General features: G+C 47.3%; 1 protein-coding gene across 8 annotated transcripts in view; it reads left to right on the forward strand.

The window, feature by feature from the left end:
- Positions 1–26076, forward strand: part of LOC144952336 (neuroligin-3-like) — a 134311-nt gene that overhangs the window by 39109 nt on the left and 69126 nt on the right. For 4 of the 8 annotated variants that reach the window (XM_078882699.1, XM_078882707.1, XM_078882700.1 and 1 more), the window contains exons 3-4: positions 5092–5151; positions 23538–23597. The exons of 2 other annotated variants lie outside the window; for them this stretch is intronic. In XM_078882699.1, the coding sequence (XP_078738825.1) occupies positions 5092–5151; positions 23538–23597 (120 nt within the window). The remainder of the gene's footprint in view (positions 1–5091; positions 5152–23537; positions 23598–26076) is intronic. 2 more of the 8 variants (XM_078882702.1, XM_078882703.1) reach the window with 1 other exon arrangement.

Here is a 26076-nt window from a genome sequence, read left to right on the forward strand (position 1 = left end):
CCGACACGGCCATCGTGAACCCACTGAGAGAGAGACACCCAGACCCAGGACTCGAACCCAGCATCTCAGTGTCTCTGACACGGCCATCGTGAACCCACTGAGACACCCAGACCCAGGGCTCGAACCCAGCCTCGCAGTGTCTCTGACACGGCCATCGTGAACCCTTTGAGAGAGAGAGAGACACCCAGACCCAGGGCTCGAACCCAGCCTCTTAGTGTCTCCGACACGGCCATTGTGAACCCAATGAGAGAGACACCCAGACCCAGGGCTCGAACCCAGTCCCTCAGTGTCTCCGACACAGCCATCATGAACCCACTGAGACACCCAGACCCAGGGCTCGAAGCCAGCCTCGCAGTGTCTCCGACACGGCCATCATGAACCCACTGAGACACCCAGACCCAGGGCTCGAACCCAGCCTCGCAGTGTCTCTGACACGACCATCGTGAACCCTTTGAGAGAGAGAGAGACACCCAGACCCAGGGCTCGAACCCAGCCTCTCAGTGTCTCCGACACGGCCATCATGAACCCACTGAGACACCCAGACCCAGGGCTCGAACCCAGCCTCTCAGTGTCTCCGACACGGCCATCGTGAACCCACTGAGAGAGAGAGACACCCAAACCCAGGGCTCGAACCCAGCCTCTCAGTGTCTCCGACACGGCCATCGTGAACCCACTGAGAGAGAGACACCCAGACCCAGGGCTCGAACTCAGCCTCTCAGTGTCTCCGACACGGCCATCGTGAACCCACTGAGAGAGAGACACCCAGACCCAGGGCTCGAACTCAGCCTCTCAGTGTCTCTGACACGGCCATCGTGAACCCACTGTGAGAGAGACACCCAGACCCAGGGCTCGAACCCAGCCTCGCAGTGTCTCTGACACGGCCATCGTGAACCCACTGAGAGAGAGACACCCAGACCCAGGGGGTTGGTTGCTACCAGCACACCGCCCGGCCGCCTTTGTCTCCCCAGTGACGATGTTCACTTCACACCGCTACACCAGATACTCGTTTGAGGCTGAGTCGACCTAGGGGAGGCCCAGGACCGGTTCAGATAATCGTCACCGGTGGTGTTGGTGGCCGTGAGCGGGAATCGAACTCGGGTCGCCGGGTTTCGTAGGGGAGCGTAGCGCTAACCACTACACCCACCGCTCACTACACCACCACTACTGTCTGTGTGTGTGTGTCTGTGTGTGTGTGTGTCTGTGTGTGTGCGCGTCTGTGTGTGTGTGTCTGTGTGTGTGTGTCTGTGTGTGTGTCTGTGTGTGTGTGTGTGCGCGTCTGTGTGTGTGTCTGTGTGTGTGTGTGTGTCTGTGTGTGTGTCTGTGTGTGCGCGTCTGTGTGTGTGTGTGTCTGTGTGTGCGCGTCTGTGTGTGTGTGTGTCTGTCTGTGTGTGTGTCTGTGTGTGTGTGTCTGTGGCTGGTGGTGGCTGGGGGGGGGAGCGGTGGTGCAGCGGTTAGCGCTGCCGCGTCACGAGCTCGACGGAGAGATGCCGAGTTCGATTCCCAGCTCAGGGCCACGAATTATCTGGGCCCTACCCCTAGATCGACTCAGCCTCAAATGAGTACCTGGTGCGGTGTGTAGTGAACATCGCCACTGGGGAGACAAAGGCGGCCGGGCGTGGTGCTGGCCACCCACCCCCTCGTGTGCCGTGCCGCCCTTCATAGGTGCTCGCTAACAGCACTTGCCCCTACAGTCTGTTGAGGTTATACGGGGGATCTTTGTCTTTGCGTGTGGGGAGTGGTGGCACAGTGGTTAGCGCGCTGCGCTGCGAATCCACCCACGTTCGATTCACGTCCACAGCCAACAACGCTGACGATTATCTAAACCGGTGGTGGGCCTCCCCTAGGTCGACTCAGCCTCGAATGAGTACCTCGGTGCGGTGGTGCAGTAAACATCGCCACTGGGGATCTTTGTCTGTGTGTGTGTGCGCACGCTCAGACCGCCATCCACGATCGCGCCCAACCTCGACTCGCCCATCCCATCGCGTCCCGCTAACCCTGCCCACTCCCCCCCTCCCCTCCCCTCGCCCCTCGCCCCTCCCCCCAGCAGCAGCAGCAGCAGAAATAAAAAAAAATCTCCCAAAACTCAACGAGGTCCCAGGCTGATGCGGGTCAGCAGCGAGGGTGGGGGGCGATTTGGCGTGGGTTGTCCACCACCCTTCGTAGCTGCTGCTGCTGCTGTGAGCTGTGTGGGCTACTCGACCATAGACTCACGCAGAGACCCATAGACTCACGCGGAGACCAATAGACTCACACAGAGACCAATAGACTCACGCAGAGACCCATAGACTCACACGGAGACCAATAGACTCACACAGAGACCCATAGATAACAAAGAGACTAATGGACTGGCACAGAGACCCGTAAACTCACACAGATACCCATAGAGTCACACAAAGACGCATAGACTCACAGAGACCCATAGACTCACACAGAGACCCATAGACTCACACGGAGACAAATAGACTCACACAGAGACCCATAGATAACAAAGAGACTCATAGACTGGCACAGAGACCCATAAACTCACACAGAGACCCATAGACTCACGCAGAGACCCATAGACTCACGCAAAGACCCACAGACTCACATGGAGAACCATAGATTCGCGCAGAAACCCATAGACCCACGCAGAGACCCATACACTCACATGGAGACCGATAGACTAATGTAGACACCCATAGACTCACACAGAGACCCATAGACTCACGCAGAGAGCCATAGACCCACACGGAGACCCATAGACTCACACGGAGACCCATAGACTCACACAGAGACCCATAGACTCACACGGAGACCAATAGACTCACACAGAGACCCATAGACTCACGCAGAGACCCATAGACTCACACGGAGACCCATAGATTTACACGGAGACTCATAGACTTACGCAGAGACCCATAGACTCACGCAGAGACCTATAGACTCACACGGATACTCATAAACTCACACAGAGAGCCATAGACTCACACGGAGACCAATAGACTCACACAGAGACCCATAGACTCACACAGAGACCCATAGATAACAAAGAGACTCATAGACTGGCACAGAGACCCATAAACTCACACAGAGACCCATAGACTCACGCAAAGACCCACATACTCACATGGAGACCCATAGATTCGTGCAGAGACCCATACACTCACATGGAGACCGATAGACTCATGCAGACACCCATAGACTCACACAGAGACGCATAGACTCACGCAGAGACACATAGACTCATGCAGAGACCCATAAACTCACACGGAGACCAAAAGACTCACACGGAGACTCATAGACTCACACAGAGACCCATAGACTCACACGGAGGCCCGTAAACTCACACAGAGACCGATAGACTCACACAGAGACGCATATACTCACAGAGACCCATCGACTCACACAGAGACCCATAGACTCACGCAGAGACCCATAGACTCACACGGAGACCAATAGACTCAAACAGAGACCCATAGATAACAAAGAGACTCATAGACTGGCACAGAGACCCATAAACTCACACAGAGACCCATAGACTCACGCAGAGACCCATAGACTCACGCAGAGACCCATAGACTCACACGGAGACCCATAGACTCACACGGAGACCAATAGACTCACACGGAGACCCATAGACTCACACAGAGACCCATACACTCACACAGAGACCCATACACTCACACAGAGACTCATAGACTGGCACAGAGACCCATAGACTCACACGAAGACCCATAGACTCACGCAAAGACCCACAGACTCACATGGAGACCCATAGATTCGCGTAGAGACCCATAGACTCACATTGAGACCCATGGCCTCGCACAGGGACCCATAGACTCATGCAGAGACCCATAGACTCACACAGAGACCCATATACTCACGCAGAGACCCATAGACTCACGCAGAGACCCATAGCCTCACGCAGAGACCCATAGACTCGCAGAGAGACCCATAGACTCACGCAGAGACCCATAGACTCAGGCAGAGAACCATAGACTCACACGGAGACTCAGACTCACACAGAGACCCATAGACTCAGACAGAGACCCATAGACTCACACGGAGACCCATAGACTCAGAGAGAGACCCATAGACTCACACAGAGACCCATAGACTCACACAGAGACCCATAGACTCACACAGAGACCCATAGACTCACACAGCGACCCATAGACTCACACAGAGACCCATAGACTCACACAGAGACCCATGGATTCACACAGAGACCCATAGACTCACACAGAGACCCATAGACTCACGCAGAGACCCATAGACTCACACAGCGACCCATAGACTCACACAGAGATCCATATACTCACACAGAGACCCATAGACTCACGCAGAGACCCATAGACTCACACAGCGACCCATAGACTCACACAGAGATCCATATACTCACACAGAGACCCATAGACTCACACAGATACCCATAGACTCACACGGAGACCCATAGACTCACACAGAGATTCCTCCCCCGCCACACACAAACAATTCTGTTAATATTCTTAGTTTTTTTTTTATTACAGACCGATTCAGACCTTGTTGGTCAACCCCGTGGTGCGCCCTTATAAATCTTCAACGTTCATGCCACGCAGTCCCATCGCGATGGAGAGAAACGCAAAACGAATAGACACACGACGCTTTTTTGTGCACGTACGGACCTGAAAAACTAAATTTCCCTGGACAAGAACGAGGGCTAAACCGTCACGGGTTTGACGGCCGGGCTGACATCTCCTCTAAAGACCAGTTCGGGTCGCGAAATGGGCCGATATCGTGTTGAGTTCTGGCCGATTGTTGCTTGCTTGGTTGTCGATGTTGTTGGTGGTGGTGGCTGCTGTTGTTGTTGCTGTTGTTGTTGTGTAGTTTGATGCAACGCGTCATCATCATCATCACAATGGCCATCGTCACAATCCACCCCTCCCCCCACCCCGCATGGGCTGCTCGCTCCCACCTTTTAACCCCCCCCCCCCCAACGTTATCTTTCCCGCCCGCGCTAAGATTTAAGATTATTATTATTTTTTATTATGATTATTTTTTGGGCGACCACCCCTTTTCCCACGGTCTGCGAGCCTATGTTATCACTCCCTAGTATTTTATTCATTTTTGCAGTCAAACGAATATCCAAGGAATGTGCTCGAAAGCCGGGGAAAAAAGTGTGTAAAAAAGGAGGTAAGGTTAACGTCTCTCTTTCTTCAAGGCTTCATGGCTCACTCACCCACCCACCTACCCACCCACCTACCCACCCACCTACCCACCCACCTACCCACCCACCTACCCACCCACCTACCCACCCACCTACCCACCTACCCACCCACCTACCCACCTACCCACCTACCCACCCACCTAACCGAACCTACCCATTCCGTTCTTTCTTTCGTTACCTTCCGTACGGATTTTTTTTGTAAATTTTTTTTAAAGTATTTTTTTCTTTTTCTTATTTTTAACATTTTATTGGTTTTAATCTTTTTTTCGGTTTGTATGTTTTTTGCTCTTCTGCCCCCCACATCGGTTGCTTCGTTCCGCTCCTCCGTCTCCCTTATTTTAAACGATGGAATATTTTTTGTTGATTAATTTTTGCTTTCGTGTAATTTGATGTTGTTTGGAGACTATTTAAATTGTTTTTAATAATGATGATGATGATGCTGTTGTGTTCGTTTTGTTTACGTGTGTTGTTGTTATTGTTGTTATGATCGATTTTGGTTCGGTTTTTGGGGTTGTGCTTATTATTTTATTATTATTTAACAATTTATTTTGCGTGACCAGAAATGAAGGACTCACCTGCAAAGGAAGGATTCATCGCAAAACAAAAACACATCGGCCCTGGAGTGTTTTAATTAATTCATTACGTTTGTTAAATGCCAGCGCGTGTGATTAACTGACACACACACACACACGTGTACACACGCGTGTACACATACACACGTGTACACACACACACGTGTACACACACACGTGTAAACACACACACGTGCACATACACACACGTGTAAACACACGTGTACATATGTACACACACACGTGTACACACACACGTGTACACACACACGTGTACACGCACACACACAACGTGTACATACACGCATGTGTACACACACACACGTGTATACATACATGCGCACGTGTATACAAACGTAAACACACATATGTGTACACACAAAGACAAAGATCCCCCGTATAGCATTAACAAACTAAGGGCAAGTGCTGTTAGCGAGCACCTATGAAGGCCGGCTCGGCACACGAGGGGGTGGGGTGGCCAGCACCACGCCCGGCCGCCTTTGTCTCCCCAGTGGCGATGTTCACTACTGCACACGGCAGCAGGTGCTCACTTGAGGCTGAGTCTACCTAGGGGACAGGGTGGACAGATAGGCCCCTTGTCAGTGAGAACGCATCAGATTCAACGCAGCACAGAGGCTGTGTTCCAACGCTGGGTCTGTGTGTGTGTCTCTCTCTCTCTCCCGGTGGGTTTACAATGTGTCTTATCGGAGACGATGAGAGAGCACTGCTTAAACAGAGACCCATAGACTCACGCGGAGACCCATAGACTCTAACGGAAGACACGTAGACTCACACAGAGACCAATAGATTCGCGCAGAGACCCATAGACTCACACAGAGACCCATAGACTCTTGCAGAGACCCATAGACTCTAACGGAGACTCATAGACTCACACAGAGACTCATAGACTCACACAGAGACTCATAGACTTGCACAAAGACTCATAGACTCACGCAGAGACCCATAGACTCACACGGAGACCGATAGACTCACGCAGAGACTCATAGACTCACACAGAGACCCATAGACTCACACAGCCACCCATAGACTCACACAGAGACCCATAGACTCACAGAGACCCATAGACTCACACAGAGACACGTAGACTCACACAGAGACACGTAGACTCACGCGGAGACCCATAGACTCACACAGAGACTCATAGACTCACACAGAGACTCATAGACTCACACAGAGACTCATAGACTTGCACAAAGACTCATAGACTCACACAGAGACCCATAGACTCACATAGAGACCCATAGACTCACACGGAGACCCATAGACTCACGCAGAGACTCATAGACTCACACAGAGACCCATAGACTCACATAGAGACCCATAGACTCACATAGAGACCCATAGACTCACGCAGAGACTCATAGACTCACACAGAGACCCATAGACTCACATAGAGACCCATAGACTCACATAGAGACCCATAGACTCACGCAGAGACTCATAGACTCACACAGAGACCCATAGACTCACACAGCCACCCATAGACTCACACAGAGACCCATAGACTCACAGAGACCCATAGACTCACACAGAGACACGTAGACTCACACAGAGACACGTAGACTCACGCGGAGACCCATAGACTCACACAGAGATTCATAGACTCACACAGAGACTCATAGACTCACGCGGAGACCCATAGACTCACACAGAGACACGTAGACTCACACAGAGACACGTAGACTCACGCGGAGACCCATAGACTCACACAGAGACCCATAGACTCACGCGGAGACCCATAGACTCACACAGAGACACATAGACTCACACGGAGACCCATAGACTCACACGGAGACCCATAGACTCACGCGGAGACTCATAGACTCACACAGAGTCCCATAGACTCACACAGAGACCCATAGACTCACACGGAGACCCATAGACTCACACAGAGACCCATAGACTCACACAGAGACCCATAGACTCTAACGGAGACTCATAAACTCACACAGAGACCCATAGACTCACACGGAGACCCATAGACTCACACGGAGACCCATAGACTCACACGGAGACTCATAGACTCACACAGAGACCCATAGACTCACACAGAGAATCATAGACACACAGAGATCCATATACTCACACAGAGACCCATGGACTCACAAAGAGACGTCAGGGGTATTGGTGGGTCACCACAGTGTAGTGTTGATGGTGGAAATGGCAGTGATGGAAATGGAACGATGGAGGTGGTGATGGAGGTAATGATGATGATGGAGGTAGTGGTAATGATGGCGGTGGTGATGATGGAGGCGATTATGGTGGTGGTGGTGATGATGGAGGTGATGGAAGCGACGATGATGATGATGTTGGAAGTGATGATGGTGATGGTTGGTGTCTGTGAGTGGCAGCCATCGGATCGTCCAGTCGTCATTCGCCAAACTTCAGGCCTCAACTTCTTGGTTCTTTCGGTAAAGTCACGTAGAAGGGAAATAATAAAATAATAAAAATAAAACATAATAAAATAATTCTCACGACGTTTCGGCCACAACACAAGCAGCCGTCCTCAGGTGAAGACCAGTTCTGTCGAGGACGGCTGCTTGTGTTGTGGCCGAAACGTCGTGAGAATTATTTTATGATGTTTTATTTTTATTATTTTATTACTTCCCTTCTACGTGATGACTTTACCGAAAGAACCAAGAAGATGAATCCCTGCAGTCACGAAAGCTTTAAAACGAAATTCAGGCCTCAATTTCAACTTTCCTTGATTCACGTGGCCACCACTAAATGGACGTTCACATCGATCGGCCACAGCAGCCCACACGCCAACGGCGTCCACCGTTACATACCGCCAGCGCAACACCCACATAGCACCTCCGATGAGCACGCATGGACGACGTTTCGATGCGAACAAAGACAAAGATCCACTCGTGTAGCCTCGAACAGACTGTAGGGGCAAGTGCTGTTAGCGAGCGCCTATGAAGTCCGGAATGGTACACGAGGTGGTGGGGTGGCCAGTATCCACGCCCGACCGCCTTTGTCTCCCCAGTGCTAGCGATGTTTACAACACACAGCACCAGGTACTCAATTGAGTCTGAGTCGACCTAGGGGAGGCCCAGGACCGGTTCAGATAATCGTCGCTGGGGGTGTTGGCCGTGAGCGGGAAACGAACCCGGGTCGCCAGGTTCATAGCGCAGCGCTAATCGATGCACTATCGCTCAATAAACACGCACATGCACACACACACACGCACAGATATTCGACGCTTTTGAAAAGTGTGTCTTTACACACGTGCACAGATTCCACAACACACCGTTTGAGTGGCTAGTGCTGTTAGCGAACAGAGCCTATGCATATTCTTAGGTTTTTTCGGTAAAGTCACGTAGGTAAAAAATTAAAATTAAAATTAATAAAAGTAAAATAAAAAATAAAATAAAAATCACGACTTTTCGGAGGCAACACAAGCTTCCATCTTCATGTGGAACCGTCACAGCACGACAGCTGTATCAAGTGAGAGAAATTCCAAGAAAACAGTCCTTGTATATATACTGGTTGAGGGTGGGAGGAGCCAAGGTAGGCCCTGGATATTATTATTGTGAGGTTTGGTGCGGCTGAAGCACGCTGCTAGGAATGAGCCTTTGTTGTGTAGACTGGGTGCGGCTGCTGTAAAGGTGCGGGTCAATGGGACTGAGCCTTTTGTTATGTAGAGGTGGTGCGGCTGAAACCCTGTCAGGAATGAGTCTTTGTTGTGTAGAATGGTTGAACTGGGAGGTTCTAAGAGTTGTTAAGGTGCGGCTGATGTAAAGGTGCGGCTGCTATTTTCATTTTACTTTTATTAATTTAAATTTCATTTTTTTACCTACGTGACTTTACCGAAAAAAACCCTAAGAATATGAATCCTTGCAGTCACGAAAGCTTCAAATCTAGAATTAGAGTCTATGGAGGCCGGGCCAGGTAAAGGCACACACGATGGGGAGGGGGGTGGCCACGAACCACGCCCGGCCGTCTTTATCTCCCCATTTGAGGCTGAGGTTGATCCAGGGGAGGGAGGCCCGGGACCGGTCGAGATGTTTGCAGCAGTGAAACGGGGGATGGCACAAAAGTCGGCGGAACGTGGGGTTATTGCGTGCACCATTTGATCAAATCACGCGTGGTTATTCCGTTTAGTTTGACAGCTCTTTTAGACCATTTTTGCCAGTACCAAAATATAATAACACTGCATTTATACCATTAGAGCCTCATTTGCCAGTAAAACATATAATTGTTTTTTTACCCTTCTATCCGGCAACAAAACTGACACCTTTTTTTACAAGGTGTCAGGACAGTGCATACATTATCAGAGTTATGTTTTTTGCATTATGACTGCAGGTATTGTGGTCTATGCGAACATGACTCCTTGTAAAAAAGGTGCCAGTTTTGTTGCCAGATAGAAGGGTAAAAACACAATTATCATAATAACACTGGTCAACAAAAAAAAACATTTTATTCTGGCCTGGACTTTTGCAGCTGTTTTAGACTAATTTCAGGGTGCTGATTCCAAATCTGATCTCAGATTTGCTCTATCACATCTCGATTTTATGCTATCGGCATACCCCATTTTCATTGATTTTACCCGAAATTAACTCTGTCACTTATGATTGCAAGTTGTTGCGAGTCAGTGACTGCTTTAGTGTTAAAATATGGTGCTGTATTTTAGGATAGTGTGTTTATAATATAATTTTATGTAGATATCCACATTTATTTAATATTTTTCTTCCGCAGTTTTTATTGAAAATGCAATTAATTGATATCTCAAAACCTGATGTGATAGACAAAAACTGATGCCAGATTTGGAATCAGCACCCCAAAATTACCTTAAAACCGTTGGAATAGCTTATGCCAGAAAAAGTGTGTTGACCAGTGTAATAGGGTTTTCCCCTTTTTTCTGGCAACAAAACTGAAACCTTTTTATAAGGAATCATGTCTGTATTAACCACAATACTTGTGGTCAAAATGCAAACAAAAAGCACATACTCTGATAATATATGCATTGTCCTTGAAACTGATTGGTCTACACCAGAAACGGCTTTCTTTTGAGCCTCGTCTCAATTGGTGCTAGACCAGAGGACGCCAAAAGGCGTACAGCTCAAAGACAATGTCACTATCAAAGTAATCAGAGCTCGGGGTGAGCATCTACATCATTAGACCTCCTTTGCCAGTACCAAAATATAATAATAGGGGTTTTTCCTCTTCTTATTGGTTATTTCGGTAAAGTCACGTAGAAGGGAAATAATAAAATAATAAAAATAAAACATAATAAAATAATTCTCACGACGTTTCGGCCACAACGCAAGCAGCCGTCCTCAGGTGAAGAACAGGTCTGTCGGGAAGACAGCGTCTGAATGGGCACCACCAGGCTTAGCAGCGTATATTTAAGCTGGGTTGGAGGGAGAAGAGCGCCTTGACAAAAGACTTTGCATATCAAGAGGAATTTAGCATATTTATGGGAAATGCAGATATGGGATTAGTACTACTTGTGAAATGCGAAGGAGGTGGGCGGGGGGTTTCAAAGTCATATAATGCCCGTGCATTATGCAGGATTATCAGCATCAAAGGGAGGGTATAGGGGTAGCATTAATAAAGGGAAGGAATGTTAATAGTATGCAGCTGCCGTAGCTAAACCAACAAAACTGAGTTTTGTTCCCAGAAAAAAGGGGAAACCCCCTATTATTAGTTTGACAGATGTCCGAGCTCGCTTACGTCATCGACGCGAGCGAGTGATGGACGACTTATCTTTCGTAATTAATGTAGGGCTTTTTGTTTTTGTTGTTAATACAACAACAAAAAGTGCACGGTGTAAATCTTCCAAAGTTCATGATAATTCTTATTTGTAAAGCCACGGAATTAAGGTGACCCCTACAGCGATGAGATATTATGATAATTAGTCGATAAACTGTTCAGTTAAAGAATACGCAATTAGAATGTTTAATGCCTGCGTTGAATACAATACATTTAACAAACCTATGTGTCCTGACTTTTGGGCCACCCTGTATTATAATAACTCTATGTGTGATAAGTTTTGGGGAAACGTGTAGAAACACATTCCTGCGGAGGGAGCTGGTAGGAACGTTGGGTTGCTCGGTCAATGGCCTGCAGGGTCAACGGCGGCGTGGTGTATTCCGCAAATATGCCCGACTGTGAGGGCGGGCACAAGCCGGCGTGAGTAGGTGAAACGTTGAGTTTTATAAGGGCACCACGGGGTGACCAGCCCCTCCCCTCCCCACCCAGCCCCACCCCTCCCACCCCCCACCCAGCCCCACCCCTCCCACCCCCACCCAGCCCCACCCTCCCCACCCAGCCCCACCCTTCCCACCCTCCCCTACCCACCCAGCCCCACCCTCCCCACCCAGCCCCTCCCCACCCTCCCCACCCAGCCCCACCCTCCCCACCCAGCCCCTCCCCACCCTCCCCTCCCCACCCAGCCCGTCTCTCCCCACCCAGCCCCTCCCTGTACGACGGACACAATAATCCCCTGTGGGCTGGTGTAACCAGGAGGTTCCTACCAGTATAACCTTATGCGTCCTGAATTTTGGGTCACCATGTTTAATAACCCTATGTTTCCTGTTTGGGCCACTGTGTACGATAACAACCCAGTGTGTACTTAATTTTGGGACCCTCTATACCAGGGGTCGGCAACCTACGGCTCCGGAGCCGCATGCGGCTCTTTACGGGCTGCTTCTTGACAATATGTACGTATGTACAGTATGTACTCAGATGCATTGCGGCTCTTGAAATACTGAATTTTGTACCGAATTGGAAAGAAATGGCTCTTCTTGTTATTTTGGTTGCCGACCCCTGCTCTATACAATAATAACCCGATATGTCCTGACTTTTGGACCAATCTGTACAATAATAAACCTACGTGTCCTGATTTTTCGGCCATCCTGTATTGTAATAACCCTGTGTGTCCTGGCTTTTGGGCAACTGTGTACACTAATAACCTTTTGTGTCCTGATTTTTAAGCTCATCCTTCATTATAACAACCCCACGTGTTGTGACATTTTGTCCACCCTGTACATTAATAACACTATGTGTCCTGAATTTTGGACCACCTTTTACAAAGATTAACATATGTGTCGTCATGATTTGTTTTTTACCCTTCTATCTGGCAACAAAACTGACATCTTTTTTTACAAGGAGTCATGTTTGCATAGACCGCAATACCTGCAGTCATAATGCAAACAAAAAACATAACTCTGATTGTGTATGCACTGTCCTTGAAGTTGATTGGTCCACACCCGAGACAGCTTTCCTTAGAGCCTAGTCTCACATGGGTTGGACCAGATGACGCCAAAAGGCGCACAACTCAAAGACAATGCACCATCAGAGTATGAGAACTCGGGGTAAGCATTTACACCATTGGTACCTCATTTGGCAGTAAAAAATATGATAATTGGTTTTTTACCCTTCTATCTGGCAACAAAACTGACACCTTTGTTACGAGGAGTCATGTTTGCATAGACCACAATACCTGCAGTCATAATGCAAACAAAAAACATAACTCTGATAATGTAAGGTGTCAGTTTTGTTGCCAGATAAAAGGGTAAAACAACAATTATCATATTTTTTACTGGCAAATGAGGTTCCAATGGTATATGTGTCGTCACTTTTGGATCACTCTGTACAATCATAACTCTATGTGTCCTGGACTTTTGGGCAACGCTATACAACCATAACCCGATCTTTCCTCACTTCGGGGCCACTCTGTAAAATAATAACCCTACGTGTCCTGACTTTAGCTCCACTCTGTTGAATAAACCAACGTGCCCTGACTTTTGGCCACCCCATATTATAACAACCGTATGTTTCCTGAAGCTTGGGTCACCTTGTATAATAGCACAATTTGTTCTCACTTTTGGGCCACTGTGTACAACAATAATGCTGTGGTTCCTGACGTTTGAGCCATCCCTGTACAATAATATCCCTATTTATGCTGGCTTATCGATCACCCTGGGTTTTAATAACGCTGTATTTCGACTTTTGGGCCTGGCTGTATTTTAATAACCCTATGTTTGATAATTGTTTTTTTACCATTTTATCTGGCAACAAAACTGACACCTTTTTTACAAGGAGTCATGTTTGCATAGACCACAATACCTGCAGTCGGAATGCAAACAAAAAACATAATGTATGCACGCCAAAAGCGTCATCTGGTCCAACACCATGTGAGACTAGGCTCTAAAAAAAGATGTCTCAGGTGTGGACCAATCAACTTCAAGGACAGTGCATACATTATCAGAGTAATGTTTTTTGTTTGCATTCCGACCGCAGGTATTGTGGTCAATGCAAACATGACTCCTTGTAAAAAAAGATGTCAGTTTTGTTGTCAGATAAAAGGGTAAAAAAACAATTATCATATTTTGTTACTGGCAAATGAGGTTCCAATGGTATAAACCCTATGTTTCCTGAATTTTGTGCTACCACATATTAAATAACCCTATATTTACTGACTTTTGGACAAACCTGTACCATATTAACCCAAATGTCCTGGTTTTTTGGCCACCCTTATTATAATAACCCTATTTAGTCTGACTTTTGGACCACGCTGTATTAAACTAAGGCTGTTTACTTCCTTTTGGGCCACACATTACCATACTAACACTACATGTCCTGAATATTGGGCCACCCACTACAATAGTAACCCTATTTGTCCAGATTTATTGGGGACGCTGTAAAATAACCGTAAGTTTCCTGCTTTTTACGCCATCCTGTACAATAACTACTTTCAAGCGACGCTATTCAATAATAACCCTTTGTATTTACCGAAAGAACCAAGAATATATAATAACCCTTTGTGTCCTCACTTTTGGGCCACCCCATATTATAACAACCCTATGTATTCTGAATTTCGGGTCAGCTTTGAAATAACCCCATGTGTCATCACTTTTGGGCCACTCTGTACTATTGTAATAAAGGTCGTTGAGGCGACTTCTGGAATCCGTCTTTTATTCAACTTGTATTACAGCTTTCCTTCACGCTGCTGACAGGCAGCGTGAGTGGGACAGATAGAGAGAGAGACGCACAGCCACGTGGCAACCCGGAGCCCCGCTCCCGTATGGCCCCCCTCCTCTGTTCGTTCCCGTTCTGACCACGTGTCGTTCGTCTCCACCACTATTTAATACCCTGGTCACATGGTACGTTTCCACCAATCCTGGTTAGCCTCCATGGAATATTCCAGGCTCCCTCGTAAGCTCCCGGGACCACGCCCCTGACTCGTCTCCCCATTGGCTGTCGCCAAAGCCAGCAGAACCAATCCTCTACTTACAGCTGTCACCTTTCCATTACGTCATGGCCACGCCCCTAGGCTTCCCCCTCATTGGCTATAATCCAGGATCGGCAGAGCCAATCATCATGACGAGTTGTGATACGTCAGTGAGCCGGATATATCCTCACATTACACTATAAAAACCCTATGGGTCCTTGCTGTTGGATCACACTGGGTTATAATAACGCTTTGTCTTCCGACTTTTGGGCCAGGCTGTATTATAATAACCCTGTGTGTCGTGAATGTTGTGCAACCACGTGTATTGTATAACCCTATGTTTCCTTTATTATTGGTGACCCTGCAGAGTATTCCAATATGTCCTGAATTTTGGGCCACCATATACAATAACCAGCCAAAAGTGTCCTGATTTTTGGACCATCCTGTATTTTAATGGCACTATTTGTTTTGACTTTTGGACCACGATGTATTATATTAACCCTACATATCCTGACTTTTGGACCACACTGAAAATAATAACTCTGATAATTGTTTTTTTACCCTTTTATCTGGCAACAAAACTGCCACCTTTTTGTACAAGGAGTCATGTTTGCATTAACCACAATACCTGCAGTCGGAATGAAAAAAAACATAACTCTGATAATGTATGCACTGTCCTTGAAATTGATTGGTCCACACCCGAGACAGCTTTCTTTAGAGCCTAATCTCACATGGTGTTGGACCAGATGACGCCAAAAGGCGCACAACTCAAGGACAATGCACCATCAGAGTATGAGAGCTCGGGGTAAGCATTTACACCATTGGAACCTCATTTGTCAGTAGCAAAATTAGATAATTGTTTTTTTACTCTTTTATCTGGCAACACCATGTGAGACTAGGCTCTAAAGAAAGCTGTCTCGGGTGTGGACCAATCAACTTCAAGGACAGTGCATACATTATCAAAGTTATGTTTTTTGTTTGCATTCCGACTACAGGTATTGTGGTCAATGCAAACATGACTCCTTGTAAAAAAGGTGTCAGTTTTGTTGCCAGATAAAAGGGTAAAAAATCAATTATCATATTTTGCTACTGGCAAATGAGGTTCCAATGGTGTAAACGCTTACCCCGAGCTCTCATACTCTGATGGTGCATTGTCATTGAGTTGTGCGCCTTTTGGCGTCATCTGGTCCAACACCATGTGAGACTAGGCTCTAAAGAAAGCTGTCTCGGGTGTGGACCAATCAACTTCAAGGACAGTGCATACATTATCAAAGTTATGTTTTTTGTTTGCATTCCGACTACAGGTATTGTGGTCAATGCAAACATGACTCCTTGTAAAAAAGGTGTCAGTTTTGTTGCCAGATAAAAGGGTAAAAAAACCATTATCATATTTTGCTACTGGCAAATGAGGTTCCAATGGAATAATAACTATGTTTCCTAACTTTTGGACCTCCCTATAGAATAACCCTACGTGTCCTGAATTTTAGACCAACCTGTATTTTAATGGCACTGTTTGTTCTGACGTTTGGACCACGATGTATTATATTTACCCTACGTGTCCTGACTTTTGAACCACACTGCACAATAATAACTCTGTGTTTCCTGACTTTTGGGCCTCCCTATAGAATAACCCTGTGTTTCATTACTTTTTGACCAAACTTGTACAATAATATCCCTATGTGTCCTGGTTTTTGGGCCCCATTCATTATAATAACCCTATTTGTTCTGACTTTTTGGCCATGCTGTATTATAATTACGCTATTTTTCCTTACTTTTTTGGGGCCACCCTGTAGAATCACAAACCTATGTGTCTAGACTTATTGGGCCACCCTGTAGAAACACATTCCTGCGGAGGGAGCTGGTAGGAACGTTGGGTTGCTCGGTCAATGGCCAGGGTCAACGGCAGCGTGGTGTATTCCGCAAATATGCCCGACTGTGAGGGCGGGCACAAGCCGGCGTGAGTAGGTTAAACGTTGAGTTTTATAAGGACACCACGGGGTGACCAGCCCCTTCCAACCCAGCCCCACCCTCCCACCCCCCACCCAGCCCCACCCCTCCCACCCCCACCCAGCCCCACCCTCCCCACCCAGCCCCACCCTTCCCACCCTCCCCTACCCACCCAGCCCCACCCTCCCCACCCAGCCCCTCCCCACCCTCCCCACCCAGCCCCTCCCCACCCAGCCCCACCCTCCCCACCCAGCCCCTCCCCACCCTCCCCTCCCCACCCAGCCCGTCCCTCCCCACCCAGCCCCTCCCTGTACGACGGACACAATAATCCCCTGTGGGCTGGTGTAACCAGGAGGTTCCTACCAGTATAACCTTATGCGTCCTGAATTTTGGGTCACCATGTTTAATAACCCTATGTTTCCTGTTTGGGCCACTGTGTACGATAACAACCCAGTGTGTACTTAATTTTGGGACCCTCTATACAATAATAACCCGATATGTCCTGACTTTTGGACCAATCTGTACAATAATAAACCTACGTGTCCTGATTTTTCGGCCATCCTGTATTGTAATAACCCTGTGTGTCCTGGCTTTTGGGCAACTGTGTACACTAATAACCTTTTGTGTCCTGATTTTTAAGCTCATCCTTCATTATAACAACCCCACGTGTTGTGACATTTTGTCCACCCTGTACATTAATAACACTATGTGTCCTGAATTTTGGACCACCTTTTACAAAGATTAACATATGTGTCGTCATGATTTGTTTTTTACCCTTCTATCTGGCAACAAAACTGACATCTTTTTTTACAAGGAGTCATGTTTGCATAGACCACAATACCTGCAGTCATAATGCAAACAAAAAACATAACTCTGATAGTGTATGCACTGTCCTTGAAGTTGATTGGTCCACACCCGAGACAGCTTTCCTTAGAGCCTAGTCTCACATGGGTTGGACCAGATGACGCCAAAAGGCGCACAACTCAAAGACAATGCACCATCAGAGTATGAGAACTCGGGGTAAGCATTTACACCATTGGTACCTCATTTGGCAGTAAAAAATATGATAATTGTTTTTTTACCCTTCTATCTGGCAACAAAACTGACACCTTTTTTACGAGGAGTCATGTTTGCATAGACCACAATACCTGCAGTCATAATGCAAACAAAAAACATAACTCTGATAATGTAAGGTGTCAGTTTTGTTGCCAGATAAAAGGGTAAAACAACAATTATCATATTTTTTACTGGCAAATGAGGTTCCAATGGTATATGTGTCGTCACTTTTGGATCACTCTGTACAATCATAACTCTATGTGTCCTGGACTTTTGGGCAACGCTATACAACCATAACCCGATCTTTCCTCACTTCGGGGCCACTCTGTAAAATAATAACTCTACGTGTCCTGACTTTAGCTCCACTCTGTTGAATAAACCAACGTGCCCTGACTTTTGGCCACCCCATATTATAACAACCGTATGTTTCCTGAAGCTTGGGTCACCTTGTATAATAGCACAATTTGTTCTCACTTTTGGGCCACTGTGTACAACAATAATGCTGTGGTTCCTGGCGTTTGAGCCATCCCTGTACAATAATATCCCTATTTATGCTGGCTTATCGACCACCCTGGGTTTTAATAACGCTGTCTTTCGACTTTTGGGCCTGGCTGTATTTTAATAACCCTATGTTTGATAATTGTTTTTTTACCATTTTATCTGGCAACAAAACTGACACCTTTTTTACAAGGAGTCAATGCAAACAAAAAACATAATGTATGCACGCCAAAAGCGTCATCTGGTCCAACACCATGTGAGACTAGGCTCTAAAGAAAGATGTCTCAGGTGTGGACCAATCAACTTCAAGGACAGTGCATACATTATCAGAGTAATGTTTTTTTGTTTGCATTCCGACCGCAGGTATTGTGGTCAATGCAAACATGACTCCTTGTAAAAAAAGATGTCAGTTTTGTTGCCAGATAAAAGGGTAAAAAAACAATTATCATATTTTGTTACTGGCAAATGAGGTTCCAATGGTATAAACCCTATGTTTCCTGAATTTTGTGCTACCACATATTAAATAACCCTATATTTACTGACTTTTGGACAAACCTGTACCATATTAACCCAAATGTCCTGGTTTTTTGGCCACCCTTATTATAATAACCCTATTTAGTCTGACTTTTGGACCACGCTGTATTAAACTAAGGCTGTTTACTTCCTTTTGGGCCACACATTACCATACTAACACTACATGTCCTGAATATTGGGCCACCCACTACAATAGTAACCCTATTTGTCCAGATTTATTGGGGACGCTGTAAAATAACCGTAAGTTTCCTGATTTTTACGCCATCCTGTACAATAACTACTTTCAAGCGACGCTATTCAATAATAACCCTTTGTATTTACCGAAAGAACCAAGAATATATAATAACCCTTTGTGTCCTCACTTTTGGGCCACCCCATATTATAACAACCCTATGTATTCTGAATTTCGGGTCAGCTTTGAAATAACCCCATGTGTCATCACTTTTGGGCCACTCTGTACTATTGTAATAAAGGTCGTTGAGGCGACTTCTGGAATCCGTCTTTTATTCAACTTGTATTACAGCTTTCCTTCACGCTGCTGACAGGCAGCGTGAGTGGGACAGATAGAGAGAGAGACGCACAGCCACGTGGCAACCCGGAGCCCCGCTCCCGTATGGCCCCCCTCCTCTGTTCGTTCCCGTTCTGACCACGTGTCGTTCGTCTCCACCACTATTTAATACCCTGGTCACATGGTACGTTTCCACCAATCCTGGTTAGCCTCCATGGAATATTCCAGGCTCCCTCGTAAGCTCCCGGGACCACGCCCCTGACTCGTCTCCCCATTGGCTGTCGCCAAAGCCAGCAGAACCAATCCTCTACTTACAGCTGTCACCTTTCCATTACGTCATGGCCACGCCCCTAGGCTTCCCCCTCATTGGCTATAATCCAGGATCGGCAGAGCCAACCATCATGACGAGTTGTGATACGTCAGTGAGCCAGATATATCCTCACATTACACTATAAAAACCCTATGGGTCCTTGCTGTTGGATCACACTGGGTTATAATAACGCTTTGTCTTCCGACTTTTGGGCCAGGCTGTATTATAATAACCCTGTGTGTCGTGAATGTTGTGCAACCACGTGTATTGTATAACCCTATGTTTCCTTTATTATTGGTGACCCTGCAGAGTATTCCAATATGTCCTGAATTTTGGGCCACCATATACAATAACCAGCCAAAAGTGTCCTGATTTTTGGACCATCCTGTATTTTAATGGCACTATTTGTTTTGACTTTTGGACAAAAATGTGTTATATTAACCCTACTTATCCTGACTTTTGGACCACACTGCACAATAACAACTCTGTCTTTCCTGGCTTTTGGGGCCTGCCTATAGAATAACCCGATGTCTCTTGAATTTTAGACCAACCTGTATGCTAATGGGCCTATATGTCATGGCTTTTGGGCCACGCTGTATTATAATAACGCTGTTTCCTTACTTTTTGGGCCACTCTGTGCAATATTGACCGTATGTGTCGAGAATTATGGGACAACCTGTAGAATAACCCAACTTGCCCTGACTTTTACGCCACACCCTGTTACAATATTAACATTTTGTCCACCCCGTACAACAATAACCCTTTTGTTTACCTTCTTTGGGCCACTTTGTAAAATAATCCTACGTGCCCTAACTTTTGGGCCATGCTGTACAATAATAACCCTGTCTTTTCGATTTAAAGCTTTCGTGACTGCAGGGATTCATCTTCTTGGTTCTTTCGGTAAATTCACGTAGAATGGGAATAATAAAATATAAAAAAAAATAATATACGCGTCCTAACTTTTATTTTATTATGTTTTATTTTTATTATTTTATTTTTCCAATTCTACGTGACTTTACCAAAAGAACCAATAAGATGAACCTTGTCTTTCCTGACTTTTGCACCTCCCTATAAAATAACCCAACGTGTCCTCACTTTTGGGTCACCACCTCGTATTATAATCAACTATGTTGCCTGGCTTTTGGATAACACTGAGTTATAATAACGCTACGTCTTCCGACTTTTGGTGCCAGGCTGTATTATAATAAACCTATGTGTCGTGAATGTTGTGTTACCACGTGTAATTTAACCCTGTGTTTCCTTTCTTTTGGTCCACTTTATAAAAACAATTCTACGTGTCGATTTAAAGCTTTCGTGACTGCAGGGATTCATCTTCTTGGTTCTTTCGGTAAAGTCGTCACGTAGAAAGGAAATAATAAAAAAAAAGCATAATAATAAAATTAAAAAAAATACAAACATTTATTTAGTTTTATTATTTTATTATTTCCATTCTACGTGACTTTACCGAAAGTACCAAGAAGATGAATTCTACGTGTCCTAACCTTTGGGTCACACTATGCAATAAAAGCCCTATGTGTCCTGTATAATAGCCCAATGTTTCCTAGCTTTTGGGCCACCGTATACAATAATTACCCTATATATGTCCTGGCTTTTGAGCCCCTCCCCTATATAATAACATCAACAACAGCCCTATTTGTCCTGTAATTTGGGTCACCGTGCATACTAATAACCCTGTCTCCTGAATTTTGGACCACACTTTACAAACACGTGCACACGCACACGATCATACAAAGGTCTCCTAGATATCCTTTCGATTTAAAGCTTTCGTGACTGCAGGGATTCATCTTCTTGGTTCTTTCGGTAAAGTCACGTAGCTTAAATATACGCTCCAAGCTTGGTGGTGTTTCATTCTTCACCTGAGGACGGCTGCTTGCGTTGTGGCCGAAACGTCGTGAGATTTTATAATTTCCCTTCTACGTGACTTTACCGAAAGAACCAAGAAGATGTCTCCTAGGTATTCGAAGCAGGTCTCCTTGAGGCAAGTGCTGCTAACAAATAGCAGCACTCATGAAGGCCGTGCTAGCACGGTGGCTACGATGAGTGGTGGGTGGGTGGGTGGTGGTGGTGGTGTCGTGGCGAAATCCCACCACGCCCGGCCACCTTTGTCTCCCCTTGGTGCTGTTTTTGGCACACTCGCGCACTTCAGCTCCAGTTTCTTTATTTTAAGGTTGAGTCGACCTAGGGGCGAAGGCCGTGGACCGGTTCTGACACCGCCCTGATCGGGAATCCAACTTGGGGTCTGGCTGAGGTTTTCTTGCTAACCACACACAAGGCAAAGGTCCCCCAGCCCCCTGCGGAGGGCACATGGGGCTGTTGAGGGCAAGTGCTGTTAGCGGTCGCGTGGCCAAATATAACGCTCGTCTGCCCGGCCGCCTTTGTCTTCCCAGTGCTGATGTTTAAACACCGCACCAGGTTGCTCCGTGTGAAGGATGAGTCGAACTTTGGTTGGCGAGGTCACACGTACATACACAGATGAAGAGATGGATTCCCCGTATAGTCTACATAGACTGCTGGGGCAAGTGCTGTTAGTAGCGAGTAGCAGCAACGCCTTGTGAAGGCCGGAACGGTGGCACACACATAGGGGATGGGTTTCCAGCAACCACACACACATACACACAGAGGCACAGATATTGAAACAATAACCCAAAAACAATAGTTTTTTTGAAACGAAATAAATATTTTTTGGACTTTTTTGGGCCAAAAAAAAAACCAAACAAACCCAAATTTTCTTTTTCTTTTTTTGAAACGGCGGAACAAAAAAAATACCGAGATGTGTTCTTCTTGTCTTTTTTACGGGGCACAACTTTTTCCGATTTTCCTTTGGTCGCTGGAAAACAAAAATTGCGTACAATTCCTCCCAAACTCTCCGTAAAAACAAAAAATTCGACAACCAATACATATTTTTTTTTAAACGCGGGGTGGTGGTGGATGGTGGTGGTGATGGGTGGTGGTGGTGGTGGTGGCAGGGGGTGGCGAGGCAGTGGTGGACTTTTGGGGGTCAATTTCAACCCCGAACAAAATTGTCTTCAGCGTCATACAACAAACCAAATATTCACTTCCTCAAAAAATAAAAAAAAATAAAAACCCAACCCGGAATTTTTTTGTTTGTCGTATAAAACCCTCGCACCCTCTCCGAAAAAAAAAGATTTGAAAACCCCAAAACATTTTATTTGTTTTTAAAGCTGGACGTGCAAGATTGGGGCCGATTTCAACCCCTTAAAATTGACTACAGCGTCCAACAGCAAACACAATTTTTCACTTTCCTAAAAACAAAATAAAAAACTATTGTAAACACCACCACCCCCCACCCACCCCACCAATCACTCCGGAAAAATATTCGACAACCAATAATTTTTTTTCAAGCGGAGTGGTGTTGGTGGTGTACAAGAGGGGCTACTAGCGTCTGGTGGATTTGGGGGGGGAGGTGGGGGGGCAATTGCAACCTCCTTAACAACATTCGCTGCCAGCTGTCCAACAACAAACAATGTATGGCACCCACGTCCCTAAGCAAAAAAAAATCTTTAAAAAATTAACAAACTCCCCCATCACCCCCCAAACAGACCACCACCATCACCCCCACGGAAAAGACGCGACGATTTGACCACCACACCTGCCCCCCCCCCAAAAAAAACCCCCAAGCACCACAAGGCAAACCCTCTTGATCCTGTCTTTTTTTTGTCTGTTTTTGTGCTTCCCCCTGACAGGAACAAATGCTAAGAAATTCACAGATGAATTCTCCACTAATGAGGGAGATGAAGAACGAGGTACACGACAATTTTGACTCTTTTTTTGTGCGCTCTCTAACACCGCCTCCCCCCCACCACCACCACCTGCGCCCCTCCCCCCTCCCCCACTCCCCCCCCCATCTCACTGCCCCCCCCCCGAGTCAAACTTAAAGGGGGTGGTGGGGGTGGAACGGGCGCTTATCTCACACCCCCGCCGCTTTTTTGTAGCGATAATAAAGCCACACTACCACCCCACCCCCACCCCCGCCCCACCCCACCCCACCCCCCGCCCCACCCAACCCCAACCCCCTCCACACCCATCCCACCCCCACCCCCTCCCCATCCAGCCAACTCCAACCCCCCCCACCCACCCACCCCTCCCCCAACACCCACCCCAACCACCTCCCTACCCACCCCACCCAGCCCCCTCCCCACTCTCCCCACCCCCAACTCCCTACCCACCCACCCCACCCCACCCCATCCCCCACCCCACCCACCCCACCCAGCCCCCTCCCCACCCACCCCACCCAGCCCCCTCCCCACCCAGCCCCCTCCCCACCCACCCCACTCCAACCCCCTCCCCACCCACCGCACCCCAACCCCTTCCCCACCCACCCCACCCAATCCCTCCCCACTCTCCCCACCCCCAACTCCCTACCCACCCACCCCACCCCATCCCCCACCCCACCCACCCCATCCCCCACCCCACCCCACCCCTCCCCTCCCCACCCACCCCTCCCCACCCACCCACCTACCCCACCCACACCACCTCAACCCACTCCCCAACTTTTAAAACTCAGCTGTTCACGCCGTTTTAGATATTTTTTTAAATATATTTTTTTCTTTCCGACCACCACCAGCACCACCCCACACCCACCCCTCCACCCCCCACCCTCCCCCCTCCCCTTCCCTCTCGAGCCACTTTCTTCACCCCAAACACGAGGAAGCCCCCAAGCGGCAAGGATTCTTCTTTAAGACCCCCAACAATACACAACAACGAAACAATATTTTTCGCAAACGAATTCCCCCTTCCCTTACACCCCACCACCACCACCACCACCTTTTCCTCCGCCTCTCTCGTTTGCGACGAATCCCAAAACGTTCTGAACGTGGGAATTCACTTTGCGAACGAAATTCTTCGCCGCTCGTTCCGTTCCGTGCGTGTTAGAAAAAAAAACATTTTCTTGTTTTCGGATTTTTTGGATTTTGATTTTTTTTTGCTTCTCTGGAAACTTTTTTTCCCCTTCTCAAAAAACAACAACAACAACAAATTCTCTTTTTTGGAAACCCACACGCACACGACGGGTTAACCCAAAAGGAACACATATCTCACCATGCCCGTGTATGTGTGTGTGCTGTTTTAATTGCTGAGGTCGGATATTCGACGCTGGTCGGATAACGCGATGCGTGCGCTCCGATGTGAATGCCCATCGCTGCTGCCCGCACTGGGACAGCTGCCACTGGGCGTGCCCCCCAAAGGATAAATCCACACAGCAGCAGCAGCAACCATCACCACCCCTACTACTGACAGACTGAAGCACAGAGACAGCTGCCGCTGGGGGTGCCCCCCAGGGATAAACCCACACAGCAGCAGCAGCAGCAACCATCACCACCCCTACTACTGGCAGCAGACTGATGCACAGAGACAGCTGCCACTGGGGGTGCCCCTAGGCTAGACCGCACACCAAGGGTATGTTCGAGATGAGATGCAAGGTTGCTCTGCGACGCTGAGGCATCTTCTTGGTTCTTTCGGTAAAGTCACGTAGAAGGGAAATAATAAAATAATATAAATAAAACATGTTTTATTTTTATTATTTAAATAAAACATGTTATCATTAAAATAAAACATGTTTTATTTTTATTATTTTATTATTTCCCTTCTACGTGACTTTGCCGAAAGAACCAAGAAGATGAATCTCTGCAGTCACGAAAGCTTTAAATCGAAATGATGCGGAGGCATTTCAGGGCCCTATGCATGCAAATGCACATGCATCTCCAGCATGTGCGCGCGCGTGTGTGTGCGTGTGTGTGTTAACGTTGTATTCCTTTAGGGATTGAGAGTAAGTTTGAGATTCGTGTTTCGTGGCTTTGGTGTGAGGCTCCTCTGAGGACTGTGGAAGCTGTCAACGATGTGCAGTCCAATGTTGAACTAACTCTCTGTGCGCTGAAAAACCTCTCGGCCTAGCAGGCACAGACGGTCCCATGTCCTCACGTGCACACGTGCGCATGGTGGTCATTCATTGCCACCGCCACCACCACTACACTGCTGGTCGCAAAAGCACACTCACACACTCACCCACTCATTCACTCACCCACTCACTCACTCATCCACTCACTCACTCACCAATCCACTCACTCACCAACCCACTCACTCACTAACCCACTCACTCACTCACTAACCCACTCACTCACTAACCCACTCACTCACCCACTCACTCACTCACCAACGCACTCACTCACTAACCCACCCACTCACTCACTAACCCACTCACTCATTCACCCACTCACTCACTAACCA

The sequence above is a fragment of the Lampetra fluviatilis genome, chromosome 67, assembly GCF_964198595.1.
Source record: "Lampetra fluviatilis chromosome 67, kcLamFluv1.1, whole genome shotgun sequence".
In the NCBI taxonomy this organism is placed as follows: domain Eukaryota; kingdom Metazoa; phylum Chordata; class Hyperoartia; order Petromyzontiformes; family Petromyzontidae; genus Lampetra; species Lampetra fluviatilis.